General features: G+C 54.8%; 1 protein-coding gene across 1 annotated transcript in view; it reads left to right on the top strand.

Moving 5' to 3' along the window:
- The first annotated feature begins 699 nt into the window (after positions 1–699).
- Positions 700–23,631, top strand: part of LOC141107346 (uncharacterized) — a 103,025-nt gene continuing 80,093 nt past the window's right edge. Inside the window, exons 1-4 of the mRNA XM_073598034.1 lie at positions 700–941; positions 18,683–19,679; positions 19,926–21,485; positions 21,972–22,490. Coding sequence (XP_073454135.1) covers positions 700–941; positions 18,683–19,679; positions 19,926–21,485; positions 21,972–22,490 — 3,318 coding nt within the window. The remainder of the gene's footprint in view (positions 942–18,682; positions 19,680–19,925; positions 21,486–21,971; positions 22,491–23,631) is intronic.

Consider the following 23,631-nt stretch of genomic DNA (forward strand, 5'->3'; position numbering starts at 1 on the left):
GTGACCCCGGGGGGATGTATACAGTCCTTGTGATGTACGGTGACCCCGGGGGGACATATACAGTCCTTGTGATGTACGGTGACCCCGGGGGGACATATACAGTCCTTGTGATGTATAGTGACCCCAGGGTCATATACAGTCCTTGTGATGTACGGTGACCCTGGGAGGGACATATACAGTCCTTGTGATGTACGGTTACCCTGAGGGGGACGTATACAGTCCTTGTGATGCACGGTGACCCCAGGTGGACATATACAGTCCTTGTGATGTACGGTGACCCCAGGGGGGTCATATACAGTCCTTGTGATGTACGGTGACCCCGGGTGGTCATATACAGTCCTGGTGATGTACGGTAACCCCGGGGGGGACATATACAGTCCTTGTGATGTACGGTGACCCCGGGGGGACATATACAGTCCTTGTGATGTATGGTGACCCCGGGGGGGTCATATACATTCCTTGTGATGTACGGTGACCCCGATGGACCATATACAGTCCTTGTGATGTACAGTGACCCAGATGGAGCATATACAGTCCTTGTGATGTACGGTGACCCCGATGGACCATATACAGTCTTTGTGATGAATGGTGACCCCGGGGGGACGTATATAATCCTTGTGATGTACGGTGACCCCGGGGGGACATATACAGTCCTTGTGATGTATGGTGACCCCGGGGGGGTCATATACATTCCTTGTGATGTACGGTGATCCCGATGGACCATATACAGTCCTTGTGATGTACAGTGACCCAGATGGACCATATACAGTCTTTGTGATGAATGGTGACCCCGATGGACCATATACAGTCTTTGTGATGAATGGTGATCCCGATGGACCATATACAGTCCTTGTGATGTACAGTGACCCCGATGGACCATATACAGTCTTTGTGATGAATGGTGACCCCGGGGGGGACATATACAGTCCTTGTGATGTCCGGTGACCCCGGGGGAACATATACAGTCCTTGTGATGTACGGTGACCCCAGGGGGGACATATACAGTCCTTGTGATGTACTGTGACCCCGGGGGGGACATATACAGTCCTTGTGATGTACGGTGACCCCGGGGGGACATATACAGTCCTTGTGATGTACAGTGACCCCGGGGGCACATATACAGTCCTTGTGATGTACGGTGACCCCGGGGGGGACTTATACAGTCCTTGTGATGTACGGTGACCCTGGGGGGGACATATACAGCTCTTGTGATGTATGTTGACCCCGGGGGGGGGGACATATACAGTCCTCTTGATGTACGGTGACCCGGGGGGGACATATACAGTCCTTGTGATGTACGGTGACCCCGGGGGGGGGACATATACAGTCCTTGTGATGTACGGTGACCCCGGGGGGACATATACAGTCCTTGTGATGAACGGTGACTCCGGGGGGACATTTACAGTCCTTGTGATGTACGGTGACCCCGGGGGGGACATATACAGTCCTTGCGATGTACGGTGACTCCAGGGGAAGATATACAGTCCTTGTGATGTACGGTGACCCCGGGGGGACATATACAGTCCTTGTGATGTACGGTGACCCCGGGGGGGGACATATACAGTCCTTGTGATGTACGGTGACCCCGGGGGGTCATATACAGTCCTTGTCATGTACGGTGACCCCGGGGGGGGACTTATACAGTCCTTGTGATGTATGGTGACCCTGGGGGGGAAATATACAGTCCTTGTGATGTACGGTGACCCCGGGGGGACATATACAGTCCTTCTGATGTACGGTGACCCCGGGGGGGACATATACAGTCCTTGTGATGTACGGTGACTCCGGGGGGACATTTACAGTCCTTTTGATGTACGGTGACCCCGGGGGACCATATACAGTCCTTGCGATGTACGGTTACTCCAGGGGAAGATATACAGTCCTTGTGATGTACGGTGACCCCGGGGGGACATATACAGTCCTTGTGATGTATGGTGACCCCGGGGGGACATATACAGTCCTTGTGATGCACCGTGACCCCGGGGGTCATATACAGTCCTTGTGATGTACAGGGACCCCGGGGGGACTTTTACAGTACTTGTGATGTACGGTGACCCCGGGGGGACATATACAGTCCTTGTGATGTACGGTAACCCCGGGGGTCATATACAGTCCTTGTGATGTACGGTGACCCCGGGGGGGAACATATACAGTCCTTGTGATGTTCGGTGACCCCGGGGGGGACATATAGAGTCCTTGTGATGTACGGTGACCCCGGGGGGACATTTACAGTCCTTGTGATGTACGGTGACCCCGGGGGGGACACATACAGTCCTTGTGATGTATGGTGACCCCGGAGGGGACATATACAGCCCTTGTGTTGTTCGGTGACCCCGGGGGGGCATATAGAGTCCTTGTGATGTACGGTGACCCCGGGAGACATATACAATCCTTGTCATGTACGGTGACCCCAGGGGGGACATATAGAGTCCTTGTGATGTACGGTGACCCCGGAGGGGACATATACAGTCCTTGTGATGTTCGGTGTCCCCTGGGGGACATATACAGTCCTTGTGATGTTCGGTGACCCCTGGGGGACATATACAGTCCTTGTGATGTACGGTGACCCCGGGGGGTCATATGCAGTCCTTGTGATGTACGGTGACCCCAGGGGGACATATACAGTCCTTGTGATGTACAGTGACCCCGGAGGGGACATTTACAGTCCTTGTGATGTATGGTGACCCCGGGGGGGACATATACAGTCCTCTTGATGTACAGTGACCCCGGGGGGACATATACAGTCCTTGTGATGTATGGTGACCCCGGGGGGGACATTTACAGTCCTTTTGATGTACGGTGACCCCGGGGGGGACATATACAGTCCTTGTGATGTACAGTGACCCCTGGGGGTCATATGCAGTCCTTGTGATGTATGGTGACCCCAGAGGGGACGTATACAGTCCTTGTGATATGCGGTGACCCTGGGGGGACATATACAGTCCTTGTGATGTACGGTGACCCCGGGGAACATATACAGTCCTTGTGATGTACGGTGACCCCGGGGGCCATATACAGTCCTTGTGATGTATGGCGACCCCGGGGAGGACATATACAGTCCTTGTGATGTACGGTAACCCCGGGGGACATATACAGTCCTTGTCATGTACGGTGACCCCGGGGGGGCCATTTACAGTCCTTGTAATGTACGGTGACCCCGGGGGGGCCATTTACAGTCCTTGTAATGTACGGTGACCCCGCTGGACCATATACAGTCCCTGTGATGTACGGTGACCCTTGGGGTCATGTACAGTCATTGTGATGTACGGTGACCCTGGGGGTCATATACAGTCCCTGTGATGTACGGTGACCCCAGGGGGGTCATATACAGTCCTTGTGATGTACGGTGACACCGGGGGGACATATACAGTCCTTGTGATGTACAGTGACCCCGGGGGACATATACAGTCCTTGTGATGTACGGTGACACGGGGGGGGACATATACAGTCCTTGTGATGTACCGTGACCCCGGGGGGACATTTACAGTCCTTGTGATGTACCGTGACCCCAGGGGACATATACAGTCCTTGTGATGTACGGTGACCCCGGGGGGACATATACAGTCCTTGTGATGTACGGTGACCCCGGGGGACATATACAGTCCTTGTAATGTACCGTGACCCCAGGGGACATATACAGTCCTTGTGATGTACGGTGACCCCGGGGGGGACATATACAATCCTTGTGGTGTACGGTGACCCCAGGGGGACATATACAGTCCTTGTGATGTACGGTGACCCCGGGGGGACATATACAGTCCTTGTGATGTATGGTGACCCCGGGGGGACATATACAGTCCTTGTGATGTACGGTGACCCCAGGGGGACATATACAGTCCTTGTGATGTACGGTGACCCCAGGGGACATTTACAGTCCTTGTGATGTACGGTGACCTCTGGGGAGGACATATACAGTCCTTGTGATGTACGGTGACCCCGGGGGACATATACAGTCCTTGTAATGTACCGTGACCCCAGGGGACATATACAGTCCTTGTGATGTACGGTGACCCCGGGGGGGACATATACAATCCTTGTGGTGTACGGTGACCCCGGGGGGACATATACAGTCCTTGTGATGTACGGTGACCCCGGGGGGACATATACAGTCCTTGTGATGTATGGTGACCCCGGGGGGACATATACAGTCCTTGTGATGTACGGTGACCCCAGGGGGACATATACAGTCCTTGTGATGTACGGTGACCCCAGGGGGACATTTACAGTCCTTGTGATGTACGGTGACCTCTGGGGAGGACATATACAGTCCTTGTGATGTATGGTGACCCCAGGGGACATATACAGTCCTTGTGATGTACGGTGACCCCAGGGGACATATACAGTCCTTGTGATGTACGGTGACCCCAGGGGGGTCATATACAGTCCTTGTGATGTACAGTGACCCCAGGGGGGTCATATACAGTCCTTGCGATGTACGGTGACCCCAGGGGACATATACATTCCTTGTGATGTACGGTGACCCCAGGGGACATATACATTCCTTGTGATGTACGGTGACCCCAGGGGACATATACAGTCCATGTGATGTACGGTGACCCCAGGGGGGTCATATACAGTCCTTGTGATGTACGGTGACCCCAGGGGGGTCATATACAGTCCTTGTGATGTACGGTAACCCCAGGGGGGTCATATACAGTCCTTGTGATGTACGGTGACCCCGGGTGGTCATATACAGTCCTTGTGATGTACGGTAACCCCGGGGGGGACATATACAGTCCTTGTGATGTACGGTGACCCCGGGGGGACATATACAGTCCTTGTGATGTATGGTGACCCCGGGGGGGTCATATACATTCCTTGTGATGTACGGTGACCCCGATGGACCATATACAGTCCTTGTGATGTACGGAGACCACGGGGGGGACATATACAGTCCTTGTGATGTCCGGTGACCCCGGGGGAACATATACAGTCCTTGTGATGTACGGTGACCCCGGGGTCATATACAGTCCTTGTGATGTACAGTGACCCCAGGGGGGACATATACAGTCCTTGTGATGTACTGTGACCCCGGGGGGGACATATACAGTCCTTGTGATGTACGGTGACTCCGGGGGGACATATACAGTCCTTGTGATGTACAGTGACCCCGGGGGCACATATACAGTCCTTGTGATGCACGGTGACCCCAGGTGGACATATACAGTCCTTGTGATGTACGGTGACCCCGGGGAGACATATACAGTTCTTGTGATGTACGGTGACCCCGGGAGGGACATATACAGTCCTTGTGATGTACGGTGACCCCGGGGGGGGGACATATACAGTCCTTGTGATGTTCGGTGACCCCGGGGGGGACATATAGAGTCCTTGTGATGTACGGTGACCCCGGGGGGACATTTACAGTCCTTGTGATGTACGGTGACCCCGGGGGGGACACATACAGTCCTTGTGATGTACGGTGACCCCGGAGGGGACATATACAGCCCTTGTGTTGTTCGGTGACCCCGGGGGGGAATATAGAGTCCTTGTGATGTACGGTGACCCCGGGGGACATATACAATCCTTGTCATGTACGGTGACCCCAGGGGGGACATATAGAGTCCTTGTGATGTACGGTGACCCCGGGGGACATATACAATCCTTGTCATGTACGGTGACCCCAGGGGGGACATATAGAGTCCTTGTGATGTACGGTGACCCCGGAGGGGACATATACAGTCCTTGTGATGTTCGGTGACCCCTGGGGGACATATACAGTCCTTGTGATGTACGGTGACCCCGGGGGTTCATATGCAGTCCTTGTGATGTACGGTGACCCCAGGGGGACATATACAGTCCTTGTGATGTACAGTGACCCCGGAGGGGACATATACAGTCCTTGTGATGTATGGTGACCCCGGGGGGGACATATACAGTCCTCTTGATGTACAGTGACCCCGGGGGGACATATACAGTCCTTGTGATGTATGGTGACCCCGGGGGGGACATTTACAGTCCTTTTGATGTACGGTGACCCCGGGGGGGACATATACAGTCCTTGTGATGTACAGTGACCCCTGGGGGTCATATGCAGTCCTTGTGATGTATGGTGACCCCAGAGGGGACGTATACAGTCCTTGTGATATGCGGTGACCCTGGGGGGACATATACAGTCCTTGTGATATACGGTGACCCCGGGGAACATATACAGTCCTTGTGATGTACGGTGACCCCGGGGGCCATATACAGTCCTTGTGATGTATGGCGACCCCGGGGGGGACATATACAGTCCTTGTGATGTACGGTAACCCCGGGGGACATATACAGTCCTTGTGATGTACGGTGACCCCGGGGGGGCCATTTACAGTCCTTGTAATGTACGGTGACCCCGGGGGGGCCATTTACAGTCCTTGTAATGTACGGTGACCCCGCTGGACCATATACAGTCCTTGTGATGTAGGGTGACCCTGGGGGTCATGTACAGTCCTTGTGATGTACGGTGGCCCCGGGGGTCATATACAGTCCCTGTGATGTACGGTGACCCTGGGGGTCATGTACAGTCATTGTGATGTACGGTGACCCTGGGGGTCATATACAGTCCCTGTGATGTACGGTGACCCCAGGGGGGTCATATACAGTCCTTGTGATGTACGGTGACCCCAGGGGGGTCATATACAGTCCTTGTGATGTACAGTGACCCCGGGGGACATATACAGTCCTTGTGATGTACGGTGACACTGGGGGGACATATACAGTCCTTGTGATGTACCGTGACCCCGGGGGGGACATTTACAGTCCTTGTGATGTACCGTGACCCCAGGGGACATATACAGTCCTTGTGATGTACGGTGACCCCGGGGGGACATATACAGTCCTTGTGATGTACGGTGACCCCGGGGGACATATACAGTCCTTGTAATGTACCGTGACCCCAGGGGACATATACAGTCCTTGTGATGTACGGTGACCCCGGGGGGACATATACAGTCCTTGTGATGTACGGTGACCCCGGGGGGACATATACAGTCCTTGTGATGTATGGTGACCCCGGGGGGACATATACAGTCCTTGTGATGTACGGTGACCCCAGGGGGACATATACAGTCCTTGTGATGTACGGTGACCCCAGGGGACATTTACAGTCCTTGTGATGTACGGTGACCTCTGGGGAGGACATATACAGTCCTTGTGATGTATGGTGACCCCAGGGGACATATACAGTCCTTGTGATGTACGGTGACCCCAGGGGACATATACAGTCCTTGTGATGTACGGTGACCCCAGGGGGGTCATATACAGTCCTTGCGATGTAAGGTGACCCCAGGGGACATATACATTCCTTGTGATGTACGGTGACCCCAGAGGACATATACATTCCTTGTGATGTACGGTGACCCCAGGGGGGTCATATACAGTCCTTGTGATGTACGGTGACCCCAGGGGACATATACAGTCCTTGTGATGTACGGTGACCCCAGGGGACATATACAGTCCATGTGATGTACGGTGACCCCAGGGGGGTCATATACAGTCCTTGTGATGTACGGTGACCCCAGGGGGGTCATATACAGTCCTTGTGATGTACGGTGACCCCGGGGGGACATATACAGTCCTTGTGATGTACAGTGACCCCGGGGGACATATACAGTCCTTGTGATGTACGGTGACCCCGGGGGACATATACAGTCCTTGTGATGTACGGTGACCCCGGGGGGACATTTACAGTCCTTGTGATGTACCGTGACCCCAGGGGACATATACAGTCCGTGTGATGTACGGTGACCCCGGGGGTCATATACAGTCCTCCTGATGTATGGTGACCCCGAGGGGGTCATATACAGTCCTTGTGATGTACGGTGACCCCGGGGGACATATACAGTCCTTGTGATGTACGGTGACCCCGGGGTACATATACAGTCCTTGTGATGTACGGTGACCCCAAATGGACATATACAGTCCTTGTGATGTAAGGTGATCCCGGGGGATATATACAGTCATTGTGATGTACGGTGTCCCCGGGGGGTCATATACAGTCCTTGTGATGTACGGTGAGCCCGGGGGTCATATACAGTCATTGTGATGTACGGTGACCCCATGGGGGACATATACAGTCCTTGTGCTGTACGGTGTCCCCGGGGGGTCATATACAGTCCTTGTGATGTACGGTGAGCCCGGGGGTCATATACAGTCCTTGTGCTGTACGGTGACCCCGGGGCGGACATATACAGTCCTTGTGATGTAGGGTGCCCCTGGGGGTCATATACGGTCCTTGTGATGTACGGTGACCCCGGGGGTCATATACAGTCCTTGTGATGTATGGTGACCCCGGGGGACATATACAGTCCTTGTGATGTACGGTGACCCAGGGGGCCATATACAGTCCTTGTGATGTACGGTGACCCCGATGGACCATATGAAGTCCTTGTGATGTACGGTGACCCCGGGGGGAATTATACAGTGCATGCGATGTACGGTGACCCCGGGGGTCATATACAGTCCTTGTGATGTACGGTGACCCCGGCGGGGACATATACAGTCCTTGTGATGTACGATGACCCCGGGGAACATATACAGTCCTTGTGATGTACGGTGACCCCGGGGGCCATATACAGTCCTTGTGATGTATGGCGACCCCGGGGGGGACATATACAGTCCTTGTGATGTACGGTGACCACAGGGGGACATATACTGTCCTTGTGATGTACGGTGACCCCGGGGGGCCATTTACAGTCCTTGTAATGTACGGTGACCCCGCTGGACCATATACAGTCCTTGTGATGTAGGGTGACCCTGGGGGTCATGTACAGTCCTTGTGATGTACGGTGACCCCGGGGGTCATATACAGTCCCTGTGATGTACGGTGACCCTGGGGGTCATATACAGTCCTTGTGATGTACGGTGACCCCGGGGGGCATATACAGTCCTTGTGATGCACGGTGACCCTGGGGGTCATATACAGTCCTTGTGATGTACGGTGACCCCGGGGGGCCATTTACAGTCCTTGTAATGTACGGTGACCCCGCTGGACCATATACAGTCCTTGTGATGTAGGGTGACCCTGGGGGTCATGTACAGTCCTTGTGATGTACGGTGACCCCGGGGGTCATATACAGTCCCTGTGATGTACGGTGACCCTGGGGGTCATATACAGTCCTTGTGATGTACGGTGACCCCGGGGGGCATATACAGTCCTTGTGATGCACGGTGACCCTGGGGGTCATATACAGTCCTTGTGATGTACGGTGACCCCGGGGGTCATATACAGTCCCTGTGATGTACGGTGACCCCGGGGGCCATTTACAGTCCTTGTGATGTACGGTGACCCCGATGGACCATATGAAGTCCTTGTGATGTACGGTGACCCTGGGGGTCATATACAGTCCTTGTGATGTACAGTGACCCCTGGGGGATGTATACAGTCCTTGTGATGTACGGTGACCCCAGGGGGACATATACAGTCCTTGTGATGTACGGTGACCCCAGGGTAATATACAGTCCTTGTGATGTAGGTTGACCCCAAGGTGGACATATACATTCCTTGTGATGTATAGTGACCCCGGGGTCATATACAGTCCTTGTGATGTACGGTGACCCTGGGAGGGACATATACAGTCCTTGTGATGTACAGTTACCCTGAGGGGGACGTATACAGTCCTTGTGATGCACGGTGACCCCAGGTGGACATATACAGTCCTTGTGATGTACGGTGACCCCAGGGGGGTCATATACAGTCCTTGTGATGTACGGTGACCCCGGGTGGTCATATACAGTCCTTGTGATGTACGGTAACCCCGGGGGGACATATACAGTCCTTGTGATGTACGGTGACCCCGGGGGGACATATACAGTCCTTGTGATGTATGGTGACCCCGGGGGGTCATATACATTCCTTGTGATGTACGGTGACCCCGATGGACCATATACAGTCCTTGTGATGTACAGTGACCCAGATAGAGCATATACAGTCCTTGTGATGTACAGTGACCCCGATGGACCATATACAGTCTTTGTGATGAATGGTGACCCCAGGGGGACGTATATAGTCCTTGTGATGTCCAGTGACCCCGGGGTCATATACAGTCCTTGTGATGTACGGTGACCCCGGGGGAACATATACAGTCCTTGTGATGTACGGTGACCCCGGGGTCATATACAGTCCTTGTGATGTACAGTGACCCAGATGGAGCATATACAGTCCTTGTGATGTACGGTGACCCCGATGGACCATATACAGTCTTTGTGATAAATGGTGACCCCGGGGGGACGTATATAGTCCTTGTGATGTACGGTGACCCCGGGGGGACATATACAGTCCTTGTGATGTACGGTGTCCCCGATTGACCATATAAAGTCCTTGTGATGTACGGTGACCCCAAGGGGACATATACAGTCCTTGTGATGTACAGTGACCCTGGGAGTCATATACAGACCTTGTGATGTACGGTGACCCCGGGGGGACATATACAGTCCTTGTGATGTACGGTGACCCCAGGGTAATATACAGTCCTTGTGATGTAGGTTGACCCCAAGGTGGACATATACATTCCTTGTGATGTATAGTGACCCCGGGGTCATATACAGTCCTTGTGATGTATGGTGACCCTGGGAGGGACATATACAGTCCTTGTGATGTACGGTTACCCTGAGGGGGACGTATACAGTCCTTGTGATGCACGGTGACCCCAGGTGGACATATACAGTCCTTGTGATGTACGGTGACCCCAGGGGGGTCATATACAGTCCTTGTGATGTACGGTGACCCCGGGGGGACATATACAGTCCTTGTGATGTACAGTGACCCAGATGGAGCATATACAGTCCTTGTGATGTACAGTGACCCAGATGGAGCATATACAGTCTTTGTGATGTACGGTGACCCCGATGGACCATATACAGTCTTTGTGATGAATGGTGACCCCGGGGGGACGTATATAGTCCTTGTGATGTACGGAGACCACGGGGGGGACATATACAGTCCTTGTGATGTCCGGTGACCCCGGGGGAACATATACAGTCCTTGTGATGTACGGTGACCCCGGGGTCATATACAGTCCTTGTGATGTACAGTGACCCCAGGGGGGACATATACAGTCCTTGTGATGTACTGTGACCCCGGGGGGGACATATACAGTCCTTGTGATGTACGGTGACCCCGGGGGTACATATACAGTCCTTGTGATGTACAGTGACCCGGGGGGGACATGTACAGTGACCCCGGGGGCACATATACAGTCCTTGTGATGTACGGTGACCCCGGGGGGACATATACATTCCTTGTGATGTACGGTGACCCCGATGGACCATATACAGTCCTTGTGATGTACAGTGACCCAGATAGAGCATATACAGTCCTTGTGATGTACAGTGACCCCGATGGACCATATACAGTCTTTGTGATGAATGGTGACCCCAGGGGGACGTATATAGTCCTTGTGATGTCCAGTGACCCCGGGGTCATATACAGTCCTTGTGATGTACGGTGACCCCGGGGGAACATATACAGTCCTTGTGATGTACGGTGACCCCGGGGTCATATACAGTCCTTGTGATGTACAGTGACCCAGATGGAGCATATACAGTCCTTGTGATGTACGGTGACCCCGATGGACCATATACAGTCTTTGTGATAAATGGTGACCCCGGGGGGACGTATATAGTCCTTGTGATGTACGGTGACCCCGGGGGGACATATACAGTCCTTGTGATGTACGGTGTCCCCGATTGACCATATAAAGTCCTTGTGATGTACGGTGACCCCAAGGGGACATATACAGTCCTTGTGATGTACAGTGACCCTGGGAGTCATATACAATCCTTGTGATGTACGGTGACCCCGGGGGGATGTATACAGTCCTTGTGATGTACGGTGACCCCGGGGGGACATATACAGTCCTTGTGATGTACGGTGACCCCAGGGTAATATACAGTCCTTGTGATGTAGGTTGACCCCAAGGTGGACATATACATTCCTTGTGATGTATAGTGACCCCGGGGTCATATACAGTCCTTGTGATGTATGGTGACCCTGGGAGGGACATATACAGTCCTTGTGATGTACGGTTACCCTGAGGGGGACGTATACAGTCCTTGTGATGCACGGTGACCCCAGGTGGACATATACAGTCCTTGTGATGTACGGTGACCCCAGGGGGGTCATATACAGTCCTTGTGATGTACGGTGACCCCGGGTGGTCATATACAGTCCTTGTGATGTACGGTAACCCCGGGGGGGACATATACAGTCCTTGTGATGTACGGTGACCCCGGGGGGACATATACAGTCCTTGTGATGTACAGTGACCCAGATGGAGCATATACAGTCCTTGTGATGTACAGTGACCCAGATGGAGCATATACAGTCTTTGTGATGAATGGTGACCCCGGGGGGACGTATATAGTCCTTGTGATGTACGGAGACCACGGGGGGGACATATACAGTCCTTGTGATGTCCGGTGACCCCGGGGGAACATATACAGTCCTTGTGATGTACGGTGACCCCGGGGTCATATACAGTCCTTGTGATGTACAGTGACCCCAGGGGGGACATATACAGTCCTTGTGATGTACTGTGACCCCGGGGGGGACATATACAGTCCTTGTGATGTACGGTGACCCCGGGGGTACATATACAGTCCTTGTGATGTACAGTGACCCCGGGGGGGACATGTACAGTGACCCCGGGGGCACATATACAGTCCTTGTGATGTACGGTGACCCCGGGGGGACTTATACAGTCCTTGTGATGTACGGTGACCCTGGGGGGGACATATACAGCTCTTGTGATGTATGTTGACCCTGGGGGGGACATATACAGTCCTCTTGATGTACGGTGACCCCGGGGGGACATATACAGTCCTTGTGATGTACAGTGACCCCGGGGGGGGGACATATACAGTCCTTGTGATGTACGGTGACCCCGGGGGGACATATACAGTCCTTGTGATGTACGGTGACTCTGGGGGGACATTTACAGTCCTTGTGATGTACGGTGACCCCGGGGGGGACATATACAGTCCTTGCGATGTACGGTGACTCCAGGGGAAGATATACAGTCCTTGTGATGTACGGTGACCCCGGGGGGACATATACAGTCCTTGTGATGTACGGTGACCCCGGGGGGGGACATATACAGTCCTTGTGATGTACGGTGACCCCGGGGGGGTCATATACAGTCCTTGTCATGTACGGTGACCCCGGGGGGGACTTATACAGTCCTTGTGATGTATGGTGACCCTGGGGGGGAAATATACAGTCCTTGTGATGTACGGTGACCCCGGGGGGACATGTACAGTCCTTGTGATGTACGGTGACCCCGGGGGGGACATATACAGTCCTTGTGATGTACGGTGACTCCGGGGGGACATTTACAGTCCTTTTGATGTACGGTGACCCCAGGGGGGGACATATACAGTCCTTGCGATGTACGGTTACTCCAGGGGAAGATATACAGTCCTTGTGATGTACGGTGACCCCGGGGGGACATATACAGTCCTTGTGATGTATGGTGACCCCGGGGGGACATATACAGTCCTTGTGATGTACGGTGACCCCGGGGGGACATATACAGTCCTTGTGATGCACGGTGACCCCGGGGGGTCATATACAGTCCTTGTCATGTACGGTGACCCCGGGGGGACATATACAGTCCTTGTGATGCACGGTGACCCCGGGGGTCATATACAGTCCTTGTGATGTACAGGGACCCCGGGGGGACATTTACAGTACTTGTGATGTACGGTGACCCCGGGGGGACATATACAGTCCTTGTGATGTACGGTAACCCCGGGGGTCATATACAATCCTCCTGATGTATGGTGACCCCGAGGGGGTCATATACAGTCCTTGTGATGTACGGTGACCCCGGGGAGACATATACAGTCCTTGTGATGTACGGTGACCCCGGGAGGGACATATACAGTCCTTGTGATGTACGGTGACCCCGGGGGGGGACATATACAGTCCTTGTGATGTTCGGTGACCCCGGGGGGGACATATAGAGTCCTTGTGATGTACGGTGACCCCGGGGGGACATTTACAGTCCTTGTGATGTACGGTGACCCTGGGGGGGACACATACAGTCCTTGTGATGTACGGTGACCCCGGAGGGGACATATACAGCCCTTGTGTTGTTCGGTGACCCCGGGGGGGCATATAGAGTCCTTGTGATGTACGGTGACCCCGGGGGACATATACAATCCTTGTCATGTATGGTGACCCCGGGGGGGACATATAGAGTCCTTGTGATGTACGGTGACCCCGGGGGACATATACAGTCCTTGTGATGTACGGTGACCCCGGGGGGGACACATACAGTCCTTGTGATGTATGGTGACCCCGGAGGGGACATATACAGCCCTTGTGTTGTACGGTCACCCCGGGGGGGGACATATACAGTCCTTGTGATGTTCGGTGACCCCGGAGGGGACATATACAGCCCTTGTGTTGTACGGTCACCCCGGGGGGGACATATACAGTCCTTGTGATGTATGGTGACCCCGGAGGGGACATATACAGCCCTTGTGTTGTACGGTCACCCCGGGGGGGACATATACAGTCCTTGTGATGTACGGTGACCCCGGGGGGTCATATGCAGTCCTTGTGATGTACGGTGACCCCAGGGGGACATATAAAGTCCTTGTGATGTACAGTGACCCCGGAGGGGACATATACAGTCCTTGTGATGTATGGTGACCCTGGGGGGGACATTTACAGTCCTTTTGATGTACGGTGACCCCGGGGGGGACATATACAGTCCTTGTGATGTACAGTGACCCCGGGGGGTCATATGCAGTCCTTGTGATGTATGGTGACCCCAGAGGGGACGTATACAGTCCTTGTGATATACGGTGACCCTGGGGGGACATATACAGTCCTTGTGATGTACAGTGACCCCGGGGGGTCATATGCAGTCCTTGTGATGTACGGTGACCCCGGAGGGGACATATACAGTCCTTGTGATGTACGGTGACCCCGGGGGGGCCATTTACACTCCTTGTGATGTACAGTGACCCCGGGGGGTCATATGCAGTCCTTGTGATGTACGGTGACCCCGGAGGGGACATATACAGTCCTTGTGATGTACGGTGACCCCAGAGGGGACATTTACAGTCCTTGTGATGTACAGTGACCCCAGTTCCTCAGACATTCCCAGGTGGGGTGCAGAGATGAATTGTTTCCTCATCTCGGATCATTTTGGCAATAAACTTCCTTTTAAATGCCAAACCGCATAATTGTCGGTGAAAGGCGATCATGCCGTCGGATTGCGGCCGGTTACAATCTCCTCTAATTTGGGGCCTCCATGTTTTCTGTGAAGGACGATTGGCTGTCATTCATGTGGCGGCGTTATTGATCCTGACATGTGCGGTGCGGCATGGCGGACGCACGTTGGCGCAGATGTGAGGAGACAAGCTGGAAATAATTGGTTGTCAGCATTTAATTACAACCTCCCAGCTCTCTGTCCCATCCAACCGTCATGGCTGCCAGATTCACGGAACGCCAATCAAGGAGCTGAGTTCACCTGGAGCGCTGCGTGCGGGAAAGGCTTTAATCAGCGCTAATTTTCTCCAGTTTGGAGGTAATCGGAGCTCTTCCTGCCCCGCGACGGATCATAATTATCCAATTACCAACGCAAGGAGAGCGACAGCTGAGAATGAGATCAGCGACAATGGTGGAGGAGGGGCTGGATGGGCATCGCCTGTATATTAGGAATGGTCAGAGGGAAGGGAATATCAAGTTTTATTGGTTTATATCTTTATGTTCAGGAATAAAATATACTATAAGAAAAGATTCCTTTTTTAGTTAGGCCAGTGTGCATCATGGAGGGGGGAGGGGGCGGATCCACTAAGAGGGGGGCAGTCCGGGGTATGCGGGGCAGTCGAGGGTACCTGAGGGTAGGGGGGCAGCAGGGGGATATTAGGAGGGTACACTGGAGTCACTGGGTGCACTGGAGTCACTGGGAGCACTGGAGTCACTGGGTGCACTGGAGTCACTGGGAGCACTGGAGTCACTGGGTGCACTGGAGTCACTGGGAGCACTGGAGTCACTGGGTGCACTGGAGTCACTGGGAGCACTGGAGTCACTGGGTGCACTGGAGTCACTGGGTGCACTGGAGTCACTGGGTATACTGGAGTCACTGGGTGCACTGGAGTCACTGGGTGCACTGGGGTCACTGGGTATACTGGAGTCACTGGGTGCACGGGAGTCACTGGGTGCACGGGAGTCACGTTGCACGGGAGTCACTGGGAGGACTGGAGTCACTGGGAGCACTGGGTGCACTGGAGTCACTGGGAGCACTGGAGTCATTGGGTACACTGGAATCACTGGGAGCACTGGAGTCATTGGGTACACTGGGGTCACTGGGAGCACTGGAGTCACTGTGTATACTGGAGTCACTTGGGTCACTGGAGTCACTGGGTACACTGGAGTCACTGGGAGCACTGGAGTTGCTGGGTACACTGGAGACACTGGGTGCACTGGAGTCACTGGGGTCACTGGAGTCACTGGGAGCACTGGAGTCACTGGGAGCACTGGAGTCACTGGAGTCACTGTAGTCACTGGGAGCACTGGAGTCACTGGGTACACTGGAGTCACTGGGTGCACTGGAGTCACTTTGAGCACTGGTGTCACTGGGAGCACTGGAGTCACTGGGAGCACTGGAGTCACTGGGTACACTGGAGTCACTGTTTATACTGAAGTCACTGGAGTCACTGGGTACACTGGAATCACTGGGAGCACTGGAGTCACTGGGAGCACTGGAGTCACTGGGTACACTGGAGTCACTGGGAGCACTGGAGTCACTCGGTACACTGGAGACACTGGGAGCACTGGAGTCACTGGGAGCACTGGAGTCACTGGATATACTGGAGTCACTGGGTACACTGGAGTCACTGTGAATACTGGAGTCACTGGGAGCACTGGAGTTACTGGGAGCACTGGAGTCACTGGGAGCACTGGAGTCATTGGGTACACTGGAGTCACTGGGAGCACTGGAGTCACTGGGTACACTGGAGTCACTGGGAGCACTGGAGTCACTGGGTATACTGGAGTCACTGGGTGCACTGGAGTCACTGGGTATACTGGAGTTACTGGGTGCACTGGAGTCACTGGGTACACTGGAATCACTGGGTGCACTGGAGTCACTGGGTGCACTGGAGTCACTGGGTACACTGGAGTCAGTGAGTGCACTGGAGTCACTGGGTGCACTGGAGTCACTGGGTACACTGGAGTCACAGGGTACACTCAGTGCACTGGAGTCACTGGGAGCGCTGGAGTCACTGGGTACACTGGAGTCACTGGGAGCACTGGAGTCACTGGGAGCACTGGAGTCACTGGGTGCCCTGGAGTCACTGGGTACACTGGAGTCACTGGGAGCACTGGAGTCACTGGAAGCACTGGAGTCACTAGGTGCACTGGAGTCACTGGGAGCACTGGAATCACTGGGTGCCCTGGAGTCACTGGGTACACTGGAGTCACTGGGAGCACTGGAGTCACTGGGAGCACTGGAATCACTGGGAGCACTGGAATCACTGGGTGCCTTGGAGTCACTGGGTGCACTGGAGTCACTGGGTACACTGGAGTCACTGGGAGCACTGGAGTCACTGGAGTTACTGGGAGCACTGGAGTCACTGGGAGCACTGGAGTCACTGGGTACACTGGAGTCACTGGGAGCACTGGAGTCACTGGGTATACTGGAGTCACTGGGAGCACTGGAGTCACTGGGAGCACTGGAGTCACTGGGAGCAATGGAGTCACTGTTTACAATGGAGTCACTGGGAACACTGGAGTCACTGGGTACACTCGGTGCACTGGAGTCACTGGGTACACTGGAGTCACTGGGTACACTCGGTGCACTGGAGTCACTGGGTGCACTGGAGTCACTGGGTGCACTGGAGTCACTGGGAGCACTGGAATCACTGGGTGCACTGGAGTCACTGGGTACACTGGAGTCACTGGGAGCACTGGAGTCATTGGGAGCACTGGAATAACTGGGTGCACTGGAGTCACTGGGTACACTGGAGTCACTGGGTGCACTGGAGTCACTGGGTACACTGGAGTCACTGGGTGCACTGGAGTCACTGGAGTCACTGGGAGCACTGGAGTCACTGGGTACACTGGGGTCACTGGGAGCACTGGAGTCACTGGGTACACGGGAGTCACTGGGTGCACTGGAGTCACTGGGAGCACTGGAGTCACTGGGAGCACTGGAGTCATTGGGTACACTGGAGTCACTGGGAGCACTGGAGTCACTGGGTGCACTGGAGTCACTGGAAGCACTGGAGTCACTGGGAGCACTGGAGTCACTGGTAGCACTGGAGTCATTGGGTACACTGGAGTCACTGGGAGCACTGGAGTCACTGGGTACACTGGAGTCACTGGGAGCACTGGAGTCACTGGGTACACTGGATTCACTGAGTACACTGGAGTCACTGGGAGCACTGGAGTCACTGGGTACACTGGAGTCACTGGGAGCACTGGAGTCACTGGGTATACTGGAGTTACTGGGTGCACTGGAGTCAATGGGTACACTGGAGTCACTGGGTGCACTGGAGTCACTGGGTGCACTGGACTCACTGGGTACACTGGAGTCACTGAGTGCACTGGAGTCACTGGGTACACTGGAGTCACTGGGTGCACTGGAGTCACTGGGAGCACTGCAGTCACTGGGTACACTGGAGTCACTGGGAGCACTGGAGTCACTGGGAGCACTGGAATCACTGGGTACACTGGTGTCACTGGGAGCACTGGGGTTCATGGGAGCATTGGAGTCACTGGGAGCACTGGAGTCACTGGGTACACTGGAGTCACTGGGTACACTGGAGTCACTGGGAGCACTGGAGTCATTGGGTACACTGGAATCACTGGGAGCACTGGAGTCACTGGGTACACTGGAGTCACTGGGAGCACTGGAGTCACTGTGTACACTGGAGTCACTGGGTACACTGGAGACACTGAGTGCACTGGAGTCACTGTGTATACTGGAGTCACTGGGGTCACTGGAGTCACTGGGTACACTGGAGTCACTGGGAGCACTGGAGTTGCTGGGTACACTGGAGCCACTGGGTGCACTGGAGTCACTGGGGTCACTGGAGTCACTGGGAGCACTGGATTCACTGGGAGCACTGGAGTCACTGGAGTCACTGGGAGCACTGGAGTCACTGGGTACACTGGAGTCACTGGGAGCACTGGAGTCACTGGGAGCACTGGAGTCACTGGGAGCACTGGAGTCACTGGGTGCACTGGAGTCACTGGGAGCACTGGTGTCACTGGGAGCACTGGAGTCACTGGGAGCACTGGAGTCACTGGGTACACTGGAGTCACTGGAGTCACTGGATACACTGGAGTCACTGGGAGCACTGGAGTCACTGGGAGCACTGGAGTCACTGGGAGCACTCTAGTCACTGGGTACACTGGAGTCACTGGGAGCACTGGAGTCACTCGGTACACTGGAGTCACTGGGAGCACTGGAGTCACTGGGAGCACTGGAGTCACTGGTTACACTGGAGTCACTGGGTACACTGGAGTCACTGGGGTCACTGGAGTCACTGGGGTCACTGGAGTCACTGGGTACACTGGAGTCACTGGCAGCACTGGAGTTGATGGGTACACTGGAGTCACTGGGAGCACTGGAGTCACTGGGTACACTGGAGTCACTGGGTACACTGGAGACACTGGGTACACTGGAGTCACTGGGGTCACTGGAGTCACTGGGTACACTGGAGTCACTGGCAGCACTGGAGTTGATGGGTACACTGGAGTCACTGGGAGCACTGGAGTCACTGGGAGCACTGGAGTCACTGGAGTCACTGGAGTCACTGGGAGCACTGGAGTCACTGGAGTCACTGGGAGCACTGGAGTCACTGGGTATAATGGAGTCACTGGGTATACTGGAGTCACTGGGAGCACTGGAGTCACTGGGTGCACTGGAGTCACTGGGTATACTGGAGTCACTGGGTGCACTGGAGTCACTGGGTATACTGGAGTCACTGGGTATACTGGAGTCACTGGGAGCACTGGAGTCACTGGGAGCACTGGATTCACTGGAGTCACTGGAGTCACTGGGAGCACTGGAGTCACTGGGTATACTGGAGTCACTGGGTATACTGGACTCACTGGGAGCACTGGAGTCACTGGGTGCACTGGAGTCACTGGGTATACTGGAGTCACTGGGAGCACTGGAGTCACTGGTTACACTGGAGTCACTGGGTACACTGGAGTCACTGGGGTCACTGGAGTCACTGGGGTCACTGGAGTCACTGGGTACACTGGAGTCACTGGCAGCACTGGAGTTGATGGGTACACTGGAGTCACTGGGAGCACTGGAGTCACTGGGTACACTGGAGTCACTGGGTACACTGGAGACACTGGGTACACTGGAGTCACTGGGGTCACTGGAGTCACTGGGTACACTGGAGTCACTGGCAGCACTGGAGTTGATGGGTACACTGGAGTCACTGGGAGCACTGGAGTCACTGGGAGCACTGGAGTCACTGGAGTCACTGGAGTCACTGGGAGCACTGGAGTCACTGGAGTCACTGGGAGCACTGGAGTCACTGGGTATAATGGAGTCACTGGGTATACTGGAGTCACTGGGAGCACTGGAGTCACTGGGTGCACTGGAGTCACTGGGTATACTGGAGTCACTGGGTGCACTGGAGTCACTGGGTATACTGGAGTCACTGGGTATACTGGAGTCACTGGGAGCACTGGAGTCACTGGGAGCACTGGATTCACTGGAGTCACTGGAGTCACTGGGAGCACTGGAGTCACTGGGTATACTGGAGTCACTGGGTATACTGGACTCACTGGGAGCACTGGAGTCACTGGGTGCACTGGAGTCACTGGGTATACTGGAGTCACTGGGTGCACTGGAGTCACTGGGTATACTGGAGTCACTGGGTATACTGGAGTCACTGGGAGCACTGGAGTCACTGGGTGCACTGGAGTCACTGGGTATACTGGAGTCACTGGGTGCACTGGAGTCACTGGGTATACTGGAGTCACTGGGTATACTGGAGTCACTGGGAGCACTGGAGTCACTGGGAGCACTGGAGTCACTGTTTATACTGGAGTCACTGGGTACACTGGAGTCACTGGGAGCACTGGAGTCACTGGGAGCACTGGAGTCACTGAGTACACTGGAGTCACTGGGAGCACTGGAGTCACTGGGTACACTGGAGTCACTGGGAGCACTGGAGTCACAGTTTATACTGGAGTCACTGGGTACACTGGAGTCACTGGGTACACTGGAGTCACTGGGAGCACTGGAGTCACTGGGAGCACTGGAGTCACTGGAGTCACTGGGAGCACTGGAGTCACTGGGTACACTGGAGTCACTGGGAGCACTGGAGTCACTGTTTATACTGGAGTCACTGGGGTCACTGGAGTCACTGGGTACACTGGAGTCACTGGGAGCACTGGAGTTGCTGGGTACACTGGAGCCACTGGGAGCACTGGAGTCACTGGGAGCACTGGAGTCACTGGAGTCACTGGGAGCACTGGAGTCACTGGGTACACTGGAGTCACTGGAGTCACTGGAGTCACTGGGAGCACTGGAGTCACTGGGTACACTGGAGTCACTGGGAGCACTGGAGTCACTGGGAGCACTGGAGTCACTGGGAACACTGGAGTCACTGGGTGCACTGGAGTCACTGGGAGCACTGGTGTCACTGGGAGCACTGGAGTCACTGGGAGCACTGGAGTCACTGGGTACACTGGAGTCACTGGAGTCACTGGATACACTGGAGTCACTGGGAGCACTGGAGTCACTGGGAGCACTGGAGTCACTGGGAGCACTCTAGTCACTGGGTACACTGGAGTCACTGGGAGCACTGGAGTCACTCGGTACACTGGAGTCACTGGGAGCACTGGAGTCACTGGGAGCACTGGAGTCACTGGTTACACTGGAGTCACTGGGAGCACTGGAGTCACTGGGTACACTGGAGTCACTGGGTACACTGGAGACACTGGGTACACTGGAGACACTGGGTACACTGGAGTCACTGGGGTCACTGGAGTCACTGGGTACACTGGAGTCACTGGCAGCACTGGAGTTGATGGGTACACTGGAGTCACTGGGAGCACTGGAGTCACTGGGAGCACTGGAGTCACTGGAGTCATTGGAGTCACTGGGGTCACTGGAGTCACTGGGTACACTGGAGTCACTGGCAGCACTGGAGTTGATGGGTACACTGGAGTCACTGTGAGCACTGGAGTCACTGGGAGCACTGGAGTCACTGGAGTCATTGGAGTCACTGGGAGCACTGGAGTCAATGGAGTCACTGGAGTCACTGGGAGCACTGGAGTCACTGGGTATACTGGAGTCACTGGGTATACTGGAGTCACTGGGAGCACTGGAGTCACTGGGTGCACTGGAGTCACTGGGTATACTGGAGTCACTGGGTGCACTGGAGTCACTGGGTATACTGGAGTCACTGGGTATACTGGAGTCACTGGGAGCACTGGAGTCACTGGGAGCACTGGAGTCACTGGGAGCACTGGAGTCACTGGAGTCACTGGAGTCACTGGGAGCACTGGAGTCACTGGGTATACTGGAGTCACTGGGTATACTGGAGTTACTGGGAGCACTGGAGTCACTGGGTGCACTGGAGTCACTGGGTATACTGGAGTCACTGGGTGCACTTGAGTCACTGGATATACTGGAGTCACTGGGTATAGTGGAGTCACTGGGAGCACTGGAGTCACTGGGTGCACTGGAGTCACTGGGTATACTGGAGTCACTGGGTGCACTGGAGTCACTGGGTATACTGGAGTCACTGGGTATACTGGAGTCACTGGGAGCACTGGAGTCACTGGGAGCACTGGAGTCACTGTTTATACTGGAGTCACTGGGTACACTGGAGTCACTGGGAGCACTGGAGTCACTGGGAGCACTGGAGTCACTGGGAGCACTGGAATCACTGGGAGCACTGGAATCACTGGGTGCCCTGGAATCACTGGGTGCACTGGAGTCACTGGGTACACTGGAGTCACTGGGAGCACTGGAGTCACTGGAGTCACTGGGAGCACTGGAGTCACTGGGAGCACTGGAGTCACTGGGTACACTGGAGTCACTGGGAGCACTGGATTCACTGGGAGCAATGGAGTCACTGGGAGCAATGGAGTCACTGTGTACAATGGAGTCACTGGGTACACTGGAGTCACTGGGTGCACTGGAGTTACTGGGTGCACTGGAGTCACTGGGTACACTGGAATCACTGGGTACACTCGGTGCACTGGAGTCACTGGGTACACTGGAGTCCCTGGGTGAACTGGACTTACTGGGTGCACTGGAGTCACTGGGTAAACTGGAGTCACTGGGTGCACTGGAGTCACTGGGTACACTGGAGTCACTGGTTACACTCTGTGCACTGGAGTCACTGGGAGCACTGGAGTCACTGGGTACACTGGAGTCACTGGGTGCACTGGAGTCACTGGGTCACTGGAGTCACTGGATACATTGGAGTCACTGGGAGCACCCTCGAGACACTGGAGTCACTGGGAGCACTGGAGTCACTGGGTACACTGAAGTCACTGGGAGCACTGGAGTCACTGGGAGTACTGGAGTCACTGGGTACACTGGAGTCACTGGGTACACTGGAGTCACTGGGTGCACTGGAGTCACTAGGAGCACTGGAGCCACTGGGTACACTGGAGTCACTGGGAGCACTGGAGTCACTGGGAGCACTGGA

This window comes from Aquarana catesbeiana, linkage group LG09, assembly GCF_042186555.1.
Source record: "Aquarana catesbeiana isolate 2022-GZ linkage group LG09, ASM4218655v1, whole genome shotgun sequence".
Taxonomy (NCBI): domain Eukaryota; kingdom Metazoa; phylum Chordata; class Amphibia; order Anura; family Ranidae; genus Aquarana; species Aquarana catesbeiana.